Source organism: Hippopotamus amphibius, chromosome 15, assembly GCF_030028045.1.
Source record: "Hippopotamus amphibius kiboko isolate mHipAmp2 chromosome 15, mHipAmp2.hap2, whole genome shotgun sequence".
NCBI lineage: Eukaryota > Metazoa > Chordata > Mammalia > Artiodactyla > Hippopotamidae > Hippopotamus > Hippopotamus amphibius.
Genome location: NC_080200.1, coordinates 1,698,354 through 1,713,871, shown reverse-complemented (window position 1 = coordinate 1,713,871; position 15,518 = coordinate 1,698,354). Strand labels below are relative to the sequence as shown.

The 15,518-nt window shown below is 60.2% G+C and overlaps 1 protein-coding gene across 1 annotated transcript; it reads right to left on the bottom strand.

Moving 5' to 3' along the window:
* Nucleotides 1-12,218: 12,218 nt before the first annotated feature.
* Nucleotides 12,219-14,275, bottom strand: GADD45B (growth arrest and DNA damage inducible beta). The gene is made up of 4 exons (XM_057709865.1): nucleotides 13,990-14,275; nucleotides 13,784-13,885; nucleotides 13,231-13,453; nucleotides 12,219-12,959 (listed from the first exon to the last, which is right to left on the bottom strand). The coding sequence occupies exons 1-4, from the start codon at nucleotides 14,031-14,033 to the stop codon at nucleotides 12,846-12,848; spliced, it is 483 nt and encodes a 160-aa protein (XP_057565848.1). The 5' UTR covers nucleotides 14,034-14,275; the 3' UTR covers nucleotides 12,219-12,845.
* Nucleotides 14,276-15,518: the final 1,243 nt, after the last annotated feature.

Sequence of the window (15,518 nt, the reverse complement as noted above, 5' to 3'; positions counted from 1 at the left end):
GCAAGGTCGTGCGTGGAGGGCACCGCAGGCCTGCGTGCGGGACCCCAGCTGGCTCTAGGGAGGGGTGGGAAACTCTGGCCTGATCCCCCCCAGGGCGTGTCTGTGATGTGTGGGGTGAAGGAGGGGTCGCCCAGCCTGCAGAGAGAGACACACACACACACACACTCTCTCTCTCTCTCTCTCTCTCTGCCGGGTGCCGGTGGCCTGTGGGCGTGGGGGCCGCGGCGATGACTCGGAGCCTGTTCACCGTCTCCCCGCCAGTCTGGGAGCTAATTACTGTCAGGACGAGACGGGTTGGCTGGAAAGATGAACAAATCGCAGTGTGTCTGCAGCACGTCTGGGTCTGCAGGCCCCACCGGCGGCTGTTCCGGGGGTGTGGGGCGTGACAACCGTGCTGCCTGCCGTGTGCGCCGTGGGGAGCCTTAGGCATGTGCGTGGGTCCTAGCGGGCCTCTGGTGGGTGATGGGGGCAAGAGCCCAGCCTACTCTGTGTGTGTGTGTGTGTGTGTGTGTGTGTGTGTGTGTGTGAGAGTGACAGGGACAGGGACAGAGATCTGTGGGAGGGTTTACTCTCCTTATATATGAAATGCATTAATAGTAGTACTCCCTAGATTATGAGAAATCAATCAATTAATAAATGTGAGCTCTTCACACACCATGGGGCCCAGTAACCCCATCCCTAGGTATTATCCAAGAGAAATGAAAACTTAGGTCCACACCCGGACCCCGCCTTGAATGTATGTAGCATCTTTATTCCTAATCGCCAGAAACTGCGAACAACCCAGCTCTCCATCCCAGGTGAACAGCGAAACCGAGGTCAGGCCGTAGGATGCAACACTAGTCAAGCAATGAAGAGGCGCAAACTAACTTTGAAATATTGACGGCTCAGTGAGAGAAGCCAGACACAGCAAGCCACACAGGGTGTGATTCCACGGATGGGAAACGTCCAGAACAGGCAGATCCACAGGGACAGACAGTGGGTTCCTGGTTGTCAGGGGCTGGGGGAGGGGCTGGGGAGTGACTGCTCACAGGGCAGGGCTTGTTTTGGGGGGTGATAAAAATATTTTGGAATTAGAGATGATGGTTGCACAAGTCTGAATACACTAAAAACCACTGAATTATACCCTTCAAAGGGGTGAATTTTATGGTGTGTGAATTGCATCTTTTTTTTTTAAAGGAACAAACTGCTTACACATGCAACAGTGTGGACGCATCTCAGCTGCATTGTGCTGAGTTCAAGGGCCAAAGACTCAAAAGACTGGGTGCTGTGTGATCCTATTTATGTGACTTCCTGAAAAAGGCCAAACCAGAGGAACAGAGCAGATGGGTGGCGGCAAGAGCTGCTAGTGGGGGAGGGGATCAACTACACAAAGGAGCAGGAAGGGACACCTGGGAGGTGGCCTGCTCTCAGTCTTGATTGTGTAAGGGTTACACAACTGTATCCATTTGTCCAGACTCACCAATTTGTACACCTAAAAAGTATGAACTTACTGTTTGCATATTAGACCGCTATACAGTCTGGCTTCTGAAAAAAAAGTAAGGTGTTTAGAAAAGTGCCCAATACTTAGTAAAGCAACAGTAGATGATAGCTGGTACTATTATTGCCATTGTGGGTGGTAGTGGTGGTTGGGGGGGTGTGTGTGTGTGTGTGCAGGTAGCCCCAAACCCATGAAACTAGATCCCCAAATATGAAGCTTGGATTTTGGGACCCTGGAGAACTGGGGCCTCCCTCTCCAGCACACGCGCACACACACACACACCCCGCAGAAACACATAAGCACAAAATACAAAAATACGTGTGCATAGGCACTTCCTTAGCGGTTCGATTCCTGGTCAGGGAACTAAGCTCCCACATGTGGGGGGTGGGGAACATGTGCATAGAAACACACTTCTAAATACACACGTGTGCACATACAGCATACACACAAATGCATGTGCCTGCAACACCTACACAAACACACACACACCTACACAAATGCCCACATACACACAATTACACACAGAAACACACACACAAATGCATGTCACCTACACACACACACACTCACACACTCCGGCAGGGCAGGTGCCCCAGAAGCCCTATCTGGAGGCTGGGGAGGGAGCCTTTGGGACAGGACAGGAATAGGACATGTGTCTGTGTCCCAGATTGGGTCTCTGTCAGCTGCGTGTGTGTGTGTGTGTGTGTCTGTCTGTCTGTCTGCAGAGGTGGGCATTTCTGGGCTGCCAGCCTCACTCTCTGTCTCCGGATGCAGACAGGCCCCCTCCCCCCACAGGCCTCCTCCTCCCAGGGCTGGTCCCCACCTTCCTGTCCCCACCCTGGCTGCAGGCTGTGGGAACCTACTGTTTGGGCTGCAAGAGGACGAGAAGGAACAGGGGCCCAGCCAGGGCATCTGCTTCTCACAGTTCCTTTCCCCTCGGGGCCTCAGTTTGCCAGGCTGTAAAATGGAAGGATGGCTTCTGGGGGTATCCAGGAGCTGCCTCTCCACACCCCCATCCTGTGCAGCTCTGACCCCGCCAACTCTGGCTGCATGTTATTCTGGAGTCTTCTGCAGAAATAGCCTAAGACTGAGGAGGAGCTTGAACAGAAATCCCAGGCCACAGGGCCACCTGGTAACAGATGTTTGGAGGGTCAGGGGCGGACTTCATGGCGCCCTGAGGAGCCCCTGCAAACCCAGGTGTGGACACTCAGGGTCCTCGGGAGGGGAGGTCAGGAGCGGTGGCAGATGGAGAGCACAGGCAGAGAAGGGGGGGAAAAAGTGTGCACAGAAATGTGTGTTTATCTGCAAGACCTGTGTGCCCACACCTGACTCTGGTTTCTGCGGGTGAATGAATCCAGGTGGCCTCTGGTGTTTCCTGGTCAATGTGCGTGATACCCACAGGTGTGTGCAGGTGTGAGCTTGTTCACAGCGTTGCGTACACGTCTAGAATGTCGCGCCAGGGAACTTTCTGTTGTTCCGGATGTACAAGTGCTCAGCACGTGGTGAAAACTTGGTTCATAGTTGCAAAATGATGTGTCTGCTTGTTCTCTGGTTCACTCCACAAATAACTTAGCAAGAGCCACCCAACTGGTGCTAGAGACACACCAGGAGCCTAAGGGTGAACATGGACCCCGGGGCCATCACTTGTGTGGTTAGCATGCAACCCGCACGTGCAAGTCTGTGTGTGTGCAGAGCACACACACAGGCTGGCACATGGGCTGCAGGGTTTGCACACGCAGGCACACAGAGGTGTGTGCGTGTGCCCGGTGGCTCCCATGCGGGCATGTGCAGGCTGGGCCCGGCTCCTCCTTGGCACTGCCCGCCAGCCCCACCCCTCTGCCGAGAGTGCCCGGGGCCAGGTGGGGCCAGGCGGGCCGGAAACCTCTCCCAGCTGCTGTGCCCAGTTTCAGGGAAGCCACCCGCTGGCATGCGGCCCGCAGAGCCTGCCTGCCTTTGCACCTGCCCCCTGGGCTTCCAGGAAGGCCCTGCCCCCTGCCCTGTCTGCCTGAGTCCACGGCCCAGACCCACACAGTGGAGGAGGGGTGTGCAACCTGCGTCTTCTTGCACCTTCCGAGCCCCTCGCAGCCGGACCCAGCAGGAGAGACTCAAGCAGAGCAGGGTCCCTCTCCAGGAGGGGACACTGAAGCACACACAAAGTGCCCTTGCAGAGAGTCCTGGCTCTCAGCGGATGCCACCCCAAATCTGCTGGCGTCGAGGGGTCTGCTCAGCGAGCATTTGAACTTGGAATGAGCCTGTAGTCCTGGTGACCACACATAGGGCTCGCCAGTGCAGCTGTGCTGGCCTGAGGGGTTTTATCTGCTCGTGGTGCCTGCACAGACGTCTGTGCCTCTGCACAGTGGGTGCGGGCACACGCTCAGGTGCCACACACAGTGGCTGTTTAACGTCAGTGTCTGTGCGCCGTGGGCGCTGGCACGCACGAGGGGATCTGCTTTCTGCAGGTGTTTGTAGGCAGGTGGGCGCTTGCACACAGTAAGCCTTGTGCGCAGGCAGAGGTCCGCCCACAGTAGCCTTTGCAGGGAGGAAAGGGGCTGCCCACGGTCGGCCCTGCACGCAGATCAGACCCGGGCTCACCCAGTGGGCGTCTGCAGCCGGAGAGGAGCTCCCCACGGTAGACCTCGTGCTTGCAGCCCCGCGCCGCCGCGGCCGGCTCCCAACCCCCGCGCCCGGCCGGGCAGGTCAGGCGGCTCCGGCGGGGCGTGGGGCGGCCGGCGGGGCAGGGAGGCTATTCCGGGCGCTGGCGCGGTGCCCGGGCCGTGCGCGCCAGCCCGCCCGGGGAAGGCGCCACTCACAAAAGGAGGGTCTGTGCAGACGCCCCGCCCTCGGCCCGGCCGCTCGCCGCCAGGGGCTTGGTGGGGGGAGACGCCGCCGGGGCCGCCGCCGGCCTGGACACCACCCCCTTCCACGCCGGGGCGGCCGCAGACACCGCGCCTGGCGGGCACCACAGGGAGGCTGGCACCGCGGGGCACGGGAGGGGGTCGGCGGCCGGCGCTGGGGGCTCCGCGCGCGTCCGGGCTGCGCGCCCAGGGCGCACCCGCGGGGGCGCTGGTGAGGGTCGGACCGTGGGAGAACTAGGGGGCCAGACCCCTTCATTTCCCCCACTCGGGAATTTCTCTCACACACCCGCCTGCGTCTCCAATGATCCTGTTTAAGGAACGAAGAAGCCGGGACTTTTGCCTGCTGGGGAGGGAGGGGCGTCTGGCGGGAGGGTGGGGTGGAGGGCAGGGTTATGAGGGTTCTCCAGGCCCAGCGCTTTGAGAAGCGCTTTGGTGCATTATCTGGTTCCGCCTAGGCACGTGGGAGGAAGGTTAGACTTTCCCTTTTGCGGAGGGGGAAACTGAGTCAAACTTGCTCGCGCGGGCAGCAGGTTAACCGCCGAGACTAGATTCGAATCCAAAGCTCTCCGGCTGCCCCTCTCCGTCTGGCCTGGACTCTACCCCTCCGCCACCCTGCCAGCCATTCCAGAGGCATTTATGGCGCGCCTGCTGTGTACGCCGCGGCACAAACGCCACTTCGCGCCTGCACGCCGGAGATCGCGCGCTGACGCCTGGGGCAGGCGCGCGCACGTGTGCTAGAGGGTCTTCGGCTGCCCCCGGATGCCCCTGACCCCACCCCAGCCCAGCGCAGCCCCGGAGCTTGGGAACCTGGCACCCGGGAGCTGGGGGTCGCTGGGAGCAAGGAGGAACAACAGGGCAGGAAAGAATGGGGAGGGGATGCGAAAGGACCCCCGCCCCCCTCCAGATGCAGCTGCCGCGCCACTCCCCCGGCATCCTGCGGGGGTATGTGTGTCACTCGGGTTGTGTGTCACTCTGGGTCTCTGGAGGCGGTCGCCGTGGGCCCCTGGGTATCTGTCTACAAGGCTGTGGGTGACTGGCGAACTGGAGCCTCCTTCTCCGCACTGGGGGGTTGGGGGGTGGGGGCAGAGTCAGGCAGGTCTCCCAGACTCTTTGGTGCACCATTCCAGGGGGCATCATTCCCAGACTTTCCCCTTCCAGCAGACAAAGCCACACTCCTCCGGCACTCCCCACCCCCTTGTGCCCAGGGGACCACCGCGACCCTGAAAATATAGCAAGGAGGCGATGCCCTCTGCCTGGGCTCAGGAGAGGAAAAAAGAGCAGGTGAGGCACTGGGGGGGGGGGGGTCACCCCAGAGGGAGGGACCACCAGCAGAGGCTAGGGCCTGGGAAGCGCTTGGTGGAGGGTTGCAGAGGGAAGAGGAAAGCTGAGGACAAGAGGGACAGGGCCAGAGGTTCCACCCTGGGAGCAGGCAGGGAAGCATTATTAAGAAGCCCCGCCCAGCACTCTTCCCAGGAAGTGCCTGGATTCCTTCTGCTGCTAGAAAGGCGGATCCCCGTCTCCAGCAGACATGGGTACCCCCAGGGGTGCCGTCTTCCCCACTGAAGGGGAGGAGCCAGAGGTGTGAAGCTGACTGGGGGCTGCCACGCACCCCGAGGTCCGAGACCCACTCTTCCCAGACACTAGCTAGACCCCTCAGCCACCCCAGAGGGGACGAGCCCCAACACCCCACAGCTGTTCTGGGGTCTTTCCTGGACCTACCGTGGACAGGCAGGAAGTACCAGGGAGTTGAAGCCCCCAGGAGCATCTTGGAACAGGGAGGGTGAGGTTGGTGGATAAATAAATCCCCCCGCCCACCTTTCCAGGCGCTGGAGGCTGCGTGGTCCTTTATCTGTGTGTCTGAGGGCAGTGTCCCAGGTGTCTATTTTCATTTATTCGGGGTCCCTCAGGCCCCCCACTGGGAGTAAGTTGAGAAACCAAAGAAGACCAGACACAGGGAGGTGTCAGCTGCATGTGAGCCTGGGGGTCTCACGTGTGCACATGTGTGGCTGGGAATTCAGGTTTGGGTAATTTTTGCAGGGTTATGCATTGAATTGTGTCGCGTCGAAAGATGCCAAAGTCCTGACGCCCGGTCCCTGGAAACAGGAACTAATCTGGAAATAGGGTCATTGCAGATGATCAGGTTAAGATAATGGCCCTGATCCATCATGACTGGTGTCCTTACAAGAAGGGGACATTTAGGGGAATTCCCTGGAGGTCCAGTGGTTAGGACTCCGCGCTTTCACTGCCGAGGGCGTGGGTTTGATCCCTGGTCTGGGAACTAAGATCCCAAAAGCTGTGTGGCATGGCTGAAAATTAAAAAAAGAATAAAAATAAAAATAGAAAAAGAAGGGGACATTTGGACACAGAGACACACGTAGAAGGAAGAGATGTGAAGAAACAGGAGAAAAACATCTACAAGGCAAGGGATGCCACCGGAAGCAAGGGATGCCCCCGGAAGCAAGGGAAGCCTGGAGAGATCCTGCCAGCAGCCCCAGAAGGAATCAGCCCTGCTGACACCTTTTCTCGGACTTCCAGCCTCAGGAACCAGAACCAGAAGTCAGTAAATCTTGGTGTAATCATGGCACCCCAGTTGGTCAGGAGCTCTGGGTCCCAGGCTCACTCTGGGGACTCCAGGACCAGGAGGCCCGGCCACACATGCATGTGAACCTCCAGGACCCCATGTAGCTACGCAGGTCCAACCACCCAAACAGGTAGCCACGCAGCTTCAGAGACCCATCCCTACTCACAGGGACACAGGCAGAGAGGAAGATGCCGCCATGCACAGGTAGAAAGAACCAGATAGACAGTCACATACCGGCCAGCCCTTCTGGAAGGCTCTCCCTGCTTCTCTAAATGCCTTGCATATTTTCACTCATTTAACACTCAGGAGGCCTGAGCCCGAGAGATGGGAGTTTCTATTAGTAGGCCCATTGTTCAGATAAGAAAACTGAGCCCAAAGAGGAGAAGCAATTTGCCCAAGCATGCAGGGCCAGCAGCCTCCAGGCCGGGTTCCAGCTTCCCCAGCAAGGTGGTGTCACTGTGTCTGGCCAGGCCCCAGCACTTGGCAGGCCAGTGCGTGTCCCTTTAGGGACAAAACAGTCTGTCCCAGGGAAAGAGGTGACCGATGGGTCAATCTCTGGTTATGTGCGACTCCAGATCCGGGCTTGAATCTTCGTGCCACAAGCACTGACGGAGGAAGTGTCCGGTGGGTCCCACCAGGGGCTTGACCACGAGGGGCCTGGGGGGTGAGAAAAACACATCTCTCTAACCCTCTCGAATCTGCAGACTAACCCAGGAGACAGATAAGAAGCAAAGGGTGGCAGGATGAAGTTGTCCTGCCAAACCCGGTGAGGCAGGGAAAGTGGGCGGAGCCAGGAGGCAGGCTCTCAGGGGCCTATCTGGAGGGCTTCCCAGAGGAGGAGGCATCTGAGGTGAGGACAAGAGTGTACGTGGGTGTTAGCTTGTGGAAAGGGAGGGACAGAGGGTTCTGGGCAGAGGTGAGAGGGCCAGGTGTGCGAGCAGCGTCTGGGCCCAGGGTGTGTGTGCCAGGCCGTGCACCAGGGTGGGGTGGGGTGGGGTGCCTTCCCAGATCCTGGGCTATGGTGGGCTGCTAGTGCTGCTGGGGGAGGCATGCTGGGGCCACAGACACAGGGCGGGTGGTGCAAGTCCAGACTCCGGTAGTCATGCACCCTGCCGAGTGGATGAGCCCCCAGGTATGCAGGTGAGAGAAGCCAAGCACAGAAGGCCATAGAGTGTGTGATTCCACTTAAATGAAACGTCCAGAACAGGGACATCCACAGAGATACAGAGTGGATTCCTGGTTGTCAGGGGCTGGGGGAGGATGGGGGTGACTGCTCATGGGGATGGGGCTTCTTTTTGGGGTGATGGAATGTTCTGGAACTAGATCGTGGTGATAATTGCACAACTGTGCGAATATACTACAAACCACTGAATTATACTTTAAAGGGGGTGAATTTTATGGTATATGAAATATATAATATATACATGTACACAACTGTTGTTCTGATAAAGTTCTAACTCTGAATTACACGGAGCTTGGCTTGGTCCCTGATTCTGCCCTGTCCGCCTGGGTGACCTTGTGTTCTTTTCCTGTGAAAAGCAGAGACTAACAGTACCTACCTTGTGGGGTTGTTTTGAGGAGGACACGAGGTGGCAGCGCTGAGGGGCTGGCCTGGTGCAACGTCAGCTACTGTCATGTCACACCTCCCAGTATCGCTGCCCTATGTGACTGTCTCATGCCTGGTCCCCCAGCCCGGTCCCCAAGTCCAGGGGGACATTATGGGCCTCATGGCTTGCTCACAAGGCCAGCCCCCTTTCCTGGGCAGGGAGGGTTCAGAGAAATACCAGGAAGCCTGCACACCATTGCGGCCTGGGGACACAGAGCACATCTGTATGTACACATCTGTCAACATGTGTGTGATTCTTTTTTTTTCTAATATCTATTTATTTATTTGGTTGCGCCAGGTCTTAGTTGCAGCACATGGGCTCCTTAGTTGCAGCTCCAGGGCTCCTTAGTTGTGGCCTGTGGGATCTAGTTCCCTGACCAGGGTTCAAACCTGAGCCCCCTGCACTGGGAGCATGGAGTCCTATCCACTGCGCCACCAGGGAAGTCCCCAACATGCATGTGATTATGTGTCTGTGTCCATGGTGGCGTGTGTGCGTGCAAACGTGGGGACAGAGGCTTTATGGAGGCTGTGTGTTCAGGGGACAGACCTGGTAAGGGGGCTCAGAGAGGCCACGTACCCAAGGGGATGGGGTGAAGCTGGAGTCTGAGCCCTCCACCCAGGAGTGCTGGGGGACCCATGTGGGTGACAGCGTGTAGGAGGTCTGGGGAGCTGTGTGTGCATCTCCAGGTGTGCCTGCGTGTGTGTGTCTCAGGCCCGAGGGTGTAGGTGTGGATGGAGCCAAGCCTGGGTGCCCTGAGAGGAGCCTGCGCCGCAGCCGTGCGCGCCCCGCTGGGGAAGCACATCTGCCTGCACCACCGTGCTGTCCTGGCACTGGCACGGGCCCCCCGCAGTGGCAGCCCCGGGGAGGGGCCCCCTGCAGCAGTGACCGAGCCTCGGTGACCTGTGGCCACTCTTTCCTGAACTCTGGGTGGGGAGTGTATTGGAGTGCAGCCTGCATTGGATTCCGGATTCGGTCCAGAAGACTCAGTGTTTTTATTAACGACAGCAAAACAGCAGCAGCAATAGGAGTAATGACAATAATGAGGGCAATTAAAAAAATAATGAGGATAATGGGAGAACTAGTGTCAGGACGTAAGGGCCGTGACCCTGCACGTTCGCACGTTCGCGCGGTGGCAGCGCAGAGAGCTGAGGTGCAAAGCCTCCGGTCACCTCTCCTGGGAGGCCACGCCCCCGGGAAGCCACGCCCCCGGGAGGCCATCCATTCTTTACCTGCAAAGTAAATGAGCCAGATACCAAAGTTGACATCAAGATCGCGTTAGGAAGGGTGCCCTTGGAGACGCAAAGAGACAAATCAGCGAATCCTATCTTGATTTACAATTTTGGTCCCCAAGGGATTCCCAACCCCCCCCCGCCCTCTCTCTCTGTTTGAATTCGAGTTAAAAATATATTGCTTGAAAATATTCTTTGTCTTGCCAACGGAGTTTTTGGGCGCCTGCTGTCTTAAATTTCGCACGGAAGGCGTGTCCCGCTCGCCTCGCCCTCGTCTCGGCTCTGCTAATTCACAGGGTGGCTGCGAGAGGATTAAAGGAGATGATTCTGGAAATGCTGGGGACATAATAATAGTGCTGATAGCAGCCGTGGTCGTAATGACAGCTAATCCTTTTCATACCTTCTATGTCAGAGAAGCTAATCTAAGGAATGTATATTTCATTTAACTTCAACAATCTAGGAGACAGGCATCATCATTATACCCACTTTCCAGAAGGGGAAACTGAAGGCACAGAGAGGTTAAGGTACCAGCTCAGGGTCACACAGCTGGGGTCCCACCCCTGCCTTGTATCTCCTTGGAGCCCAGGGGCCTGGGGTCTTGCCCCCACTGCGTAGGGGAGGAGAGGGTCAGAGGTCATGAGGGCCTTCTGCATGGCCAAGGTCGGGATGGGGACAGAGCGGCCCACACCCCGGGGTGCAGCCGGCCGGGAGCTTCTCCTGGGTGCCCGGCTACCTCCACAAGCTGACCCGAGAGGGGGACGTCCAGGTCACCGCTGGGACAATGGGCCAACCCCGTCCACCTTAGCCCTTTCTCACTGACCCCCCCCCAGGTCCCTCAGCCTCTGCTCCCCCCTCCCCAAGACCCCTCCCCTCTCTAGGCCCCATCTCAGCCTACCCCCTCGCAGTACCCCCTCACGTCCCAACCCCGGCAGGGTACCCCCTCCCCTCTCCCCTCGGACTCCTCCTGCCCCCCCCCCAGCTCAGGTCTCCTCACTCCCTCCCTCCCCCCCCACGGATTCCCTCTGCCCTTCTCCCCCTACCCCTCTGGGCTCCCCCTCGCCCCACCCCCACCCCTAACCCCCTCCTCTTCAAACGCCCACCTCCACCCCGCAGGGCCCGGGTCTCTCCACTTAGAATCTCCCCTCCCCCAACCCCCTACAGGGATTCCTTCCAGCCCCGCTTAGACCTGCTGGGTTCACCCTCCCCTCCCCTCCCCTCCCCCCCCACTCTCCCCTCCCCCAGGCGGGGCCCGGGTATTTCCTCTTAGCATCTCCCCTCCCCCACCCCCTACTGGGATTCCGCCCCCGGGGGCGGGGGCGGGTGTGTGTCCCTACGCACTTGGGGCTGCATCTCAGAGTTTCCTCCCTCTCGACTCGCGAGGGATCCCCGCCCCTCCCCCCTCGTCTCCCTCTGGGACTTCCCCCTTTCTCTTTCCCTCCCCCATCCTCCCCCGGCGGGGCTGCCCCCAGCCCCGTGACTCTCAGGGGGCCGGCGGGGTTTTCCTCACGCGCCCACGTGGGGCTCCGTGGAAAGGTCGAGGCCTGCGGCTGGCCCCCGGGTCGCCTCCCCACCCGGTTCCCAGGCCCGGGGTGCGGGGCAGAGGGGAGGGGGTGTTGCACGCCCGTCGCGAGCCCACACCGCAGACTTGGCGCGGGAAGACTGAGGCCGGAGTTCGGGCTGGGCCGCCCTCCCAGTTCTCGGCCCCGGGCAGGCGGAGTCACCGCGCTTGTGACTTCGGGAGAACAAGGAGGTGGCTGGCCAGGCCTCACAGTTTCGGTTTAGAGGCAAAACGCAGCGGTGTGCCAAGCCCAGCTGGGCCGGGAGCACGGCTTCCTAGGGTATTTTTCTGCTTGTTGATTTTAGTTTGGAGAAAGAAAAAAACATTTTTTTCTTTAGTGCAGTGAAGAGGCCCATGCTGGGAGGGAGAAGGCCTGGGGGGGGGTGCTCCCTGGGGGATCCCCAAAGCTCTTCCTGCAAGGTCCGTGCCCAGGGGCAGCTCTGAGCTCCAAGCCCACCCCGCTGTGTGGCCGCAGGTGGCCCCTTGACCTCTCTGGACCTGGGCTGCGGTGGCGGCTGGGCAGGCAGGGGCTGCAGCCAGCCCCCCAGGGGTGCTTCTATATGTGCCCAGAACTTGGGGTTGGCTCCAGCACAGCCAGTAACAGCAGCGGCACGACGGCCAGGTTTCGTAATAAACCGGTCTTTTAATTGCTACGGGGCAGGAGGAGGGGAGAAGAAAAAAAAGAGGCAAAGATTTGTTGGACTTGGGTGGCGCCGGCTGCAGAGAGAAGAGGCACTGTTTTTGCAAGGAGCCTGGAGCAGCTCACTCGGACTTAAGTAACACTTCCTGGTGAGCCTGCAGGAGGGGGGGGGGGCGGGGGGGGGGGGGAGCAGGGGCAGCGCCGCTGGAGTGCAAGGGGGGCGGGGGTCCTGATCCCTCACAGAGGCCGATGGCAAATACACAAGAACCCAGAAGCTTTAAAAATTTATTACAAGGCCATCATAGTAGAAGTAAAAATATATATATCTATAAGCTTCCCATCTTTCTTTCAGTGGTTCAAGTAACAAAATAGATTGTCTACTCAGTTTGCAAGCTGGCAGTTCATGGGGACGGAGCAACATCGGCCCCAGCTCCCAAGTCCCCAGGTATTGTCCTGGCCGGGGTGCAGACCCTCAGCCACCCAAGGCCGTGTGCAGATGTTAGCTCCGGTCTCAAGAAGGGGTGGGGGTGCAGTCAGTCCCACCCCACCCCTGCAGTGTGGAGTCCAGGCCCTCCTCTTTGTGTGTGTGGGGGGGGCAGCGGCTCCCCCACTCCAGCTTCTGCTCTGTCACCAGGCCTGAGCTCCAGGGTCCTCTCTCCTGCTGGCCCGGGTCCCGCCTTCTCCTCCCGCGGTGGCCGCCACTGGCGCGGCTCCAGGCTCTCTGCCCTGGGGTGGCCGCACACTCCCTCTCCTGTCTTCAGCCTCCAACGATCCTGCCCCCGGTGATCTCACGGGTTGGGTTGTTTGGGGGGGTTGTTGTTGTGGGAGGGAGGGGGGGGTCAAATATTTATTTTGTTTTGTTTTTTGGCAGCAACAGGTTCCGACGCCAGGTGGGGTCTCAGCGCTCCTGGAGGGAGATGTAGGGGACCCACTGGTTGTTCCCCCGGCTCTCTTCGCAGTAGCTGGCTACCTCCACCAGGCCGTGGCTTTTCCAGGCGTCCGTGTGAGGGTTCTGTGGGAGAGCGAGAAGAGGGGGTTCAGTGAGGGTGCTCCAGCAGTGGGTGCCGAGCCTCCCTGTCCCAGGGCCCCTTTAGGGAAAACAAGCCAGCTCATAATAGCTCGCTGGATGACGAGGCTGCGAGGCCCGGCCGGCTGCCCACGGGACATGCCAAGCGTGGCTGAGCGCTGAGCTGGTGCAGACCCGTCAGCTGGACTCTGTTGACAAATACGGGCCCAGGTGCCCGGGTGGGGAGGGGGCGGGGCGGGGCGGAGGCCCAGCTCACCGTGACCAGGAGGCAGTGCAGGTCCCGGGCCTCGGTGGTGCCCTGGGTCTCGGCCGGCTCGCCCAGCAGCTGTGCCAGGCGCTGCATGCCTGACACCCGCACGATGTCGATGTCGTTGTCACAGCAAAAAGACTGGATGAGCGTGAAGTGGATCTGCAGGGCGATGTCGTCCTCCTCCTCCTCGTCGATGGCCAGGAGGCACAGGACCACGCTGTCAGGGTCCCTGAGGGGCCAGAGGGGGATGGCGGGTCAGCTGGGGACGGGGGAGGGGCCACCGTTGCGGCGGGGAGTTTGCAAAAGCAAAGAGAAACCGCAGGTGTGCAGGGGATGGCGTCTGCATGCAGATGTTGGGGTGGCGGAGAAGCTGCCTTCAAAGGACTGGGGGGTAAGGCAGGGGCATAGACGGGGTGCCTGCTTGCAAGTTATGCAGCACCAGGATACTGCAGCCCCTCAACCCCAACCCAGCCCCATGCAAGAGAGGGGTGCAGCTGGGAGCGTGCAGAGCGGAGGGGGTCCCCACCCGCGCCCAGCCCGGGCATGGGGTCTGACTCACACATTCATCAGCTTGGCCGACTCGTACACCCCCACGGTGAGGCGGTCCTGGCGCTGCGCGGCCACCAGCAGCTCCTCCACCGCGGCGCTCACCGTCTGCATCCTGGGGGCCAAGGGAGAGGGGGCTCAGCGCCGGGCCGGCCACGGGGGCGCTCAGGTCCCCGCCCGGCCCAGCCGACCTCAGGCGGCGGGGGCCCTGCTACTTACTTCTGCGCCGCGTTGTCGCACGCCACGAGCTCTTCCAGGGTCATGTTGCAGTTATAATCCACAGTGGAAAACAGCCCCACGACAGTTTCCAGGGAGAAAATGCAAAATCCGAGGCCGGAGAGCCCAAAGCCTTCCCACCGAGCCCAAGCTGTTCGTCAAGACCTTCGGAAGGCAGCAAAATCCTCCCCAAAAAAGGCAGCGAGAAACTGCAAGTGTCTCCGCAAGAATAATCCAGGCAGCGGCTGCGAAGCGTCCCAGGCCTCTGCTTCAGCGATCTGAGCCCGCGGCCGCAGGCGCCGCCATTTATAGACTCGTACAAACATGGGCGTGGCCCCGGCGGCCCGTCCGCCCCTCCTATTGGAGGGAAAACAAAGGCGAGAGAAACCCGCGCTGCGGTTGGCTGGCGGCGGGGAGGGGGCGGGGCGCCGCGCGGGGGCGCCCCACGTGGGGGCAAGAGCCGGGAGGAGGGCGCGCGGTGGAGCTTGAGGGCCAGAAAAGAAAAAAAAAAAGCAGAAGTTTTCTCCTGATTTCCCGGCAGCCGCGCCGCCTTTGGGGCGCGCGCGGGATTTCCAGCGCGCGAGGCGGCCCGGACTTTCGGGGGGAGGGGGGGAGGGGGGGAGGGAGGGGGCCTGGAATCCCCGGAGAGTCCCTGGCCGGCGCCTATCCCAGGTTCTGCTGGGGTTTTGCACGGAGATCCTCTCTAGGTGCTGGTGACGGGAGTCTCTCCAGGTTGCAAGGACCCCAGACCCTGGGTGACTTTATTTTGGGGGCTTCTGTGTCCCTATCTGTTTGATGGGAATGCAACGCTGGCCTCTTTGAATTGCAGGGAGTCCTACATAAAATAAGGGGTACACTAAGCGCATAACAAGCGGTGGTGGTCGCAAGAGGCTGCCTCCAAGCCTCCAAAATTGCGGGCTGCGAAGGCGGCCTCTGAGTCCCCACCTGTCTTATGACTGCGCACACAGCCTCCACTGGCTTGCAGGAAGCATTAACTAAAAAGTGGGGTACGCAGGCAGCACTGGATAAACGTCCCCTGGTAGTCGCTGGAGGACACCTCGAGGTACCCAGAAGAGGGGGCTGCAAAGCCTAGGGCCGAGAGCGGCCGCCCCCTCCCCACCCGCGGCGAGTTTCAGGCTGCGGCGCGCGTGGGTGGCGCAGGTGGCCTTGCAGGCTCCGCTCCCCCTGCAGGCGCCTTGCTTCGCACAGGGTGACCGCACCTCCGCCCCGCACCTGACCACCTGACCGCGGGGAGTCACCAAGGCCCGGGAGCGAGCATGGGGGGGCACCGGTTCCCGCGTGCGCTGCGCGCGGCCACCTCGGCGCGCTTGCAGCGACGGTCGCCGCATTTATGTGTCGAGCGCGCGCTGGGCATTAGGCTCCCGTATCACAGCTCATTTAATCCCCAAGGACCCGGGAAGCAGGGGCTGCGCTCCTCTGCAGGATGCAAAGGGGGAAACTGAGGCTCGGAGAGGCCTCCGCTCGCGCAAGCCCCCTGTTCGTTCGCGCTGGAGCCACACGTGCGCGCCACG

What these genes read in the sequence shown, in the direction of transcription:
- GADD45B (XM_057709865.1), bottom strand. Translation starts at nt 14,033, where the DNA reads ATGACCCTGGAAGAGCTCGTGGCGTGCGACAACGCGGCGCAGAA. An exon ending in TGCGACAACGCGGCGCAGAA is followed by an intron (nt 13,886 to 13,989) that starts GTAAGTAGCAGG and finishes CTTGGCCCCCAG; the next exon opens with GATGCAGACGGTGAGCGCCG. An exon ending in TGCACTGCCTCCTGGTCACG is followed by an intron (nt 12,960 to 13,230) that starts GTGAGCTGGGCC and finishes GCTCTCCCACAG; the next exon opens with AACCCTCACACGGACGCCTG.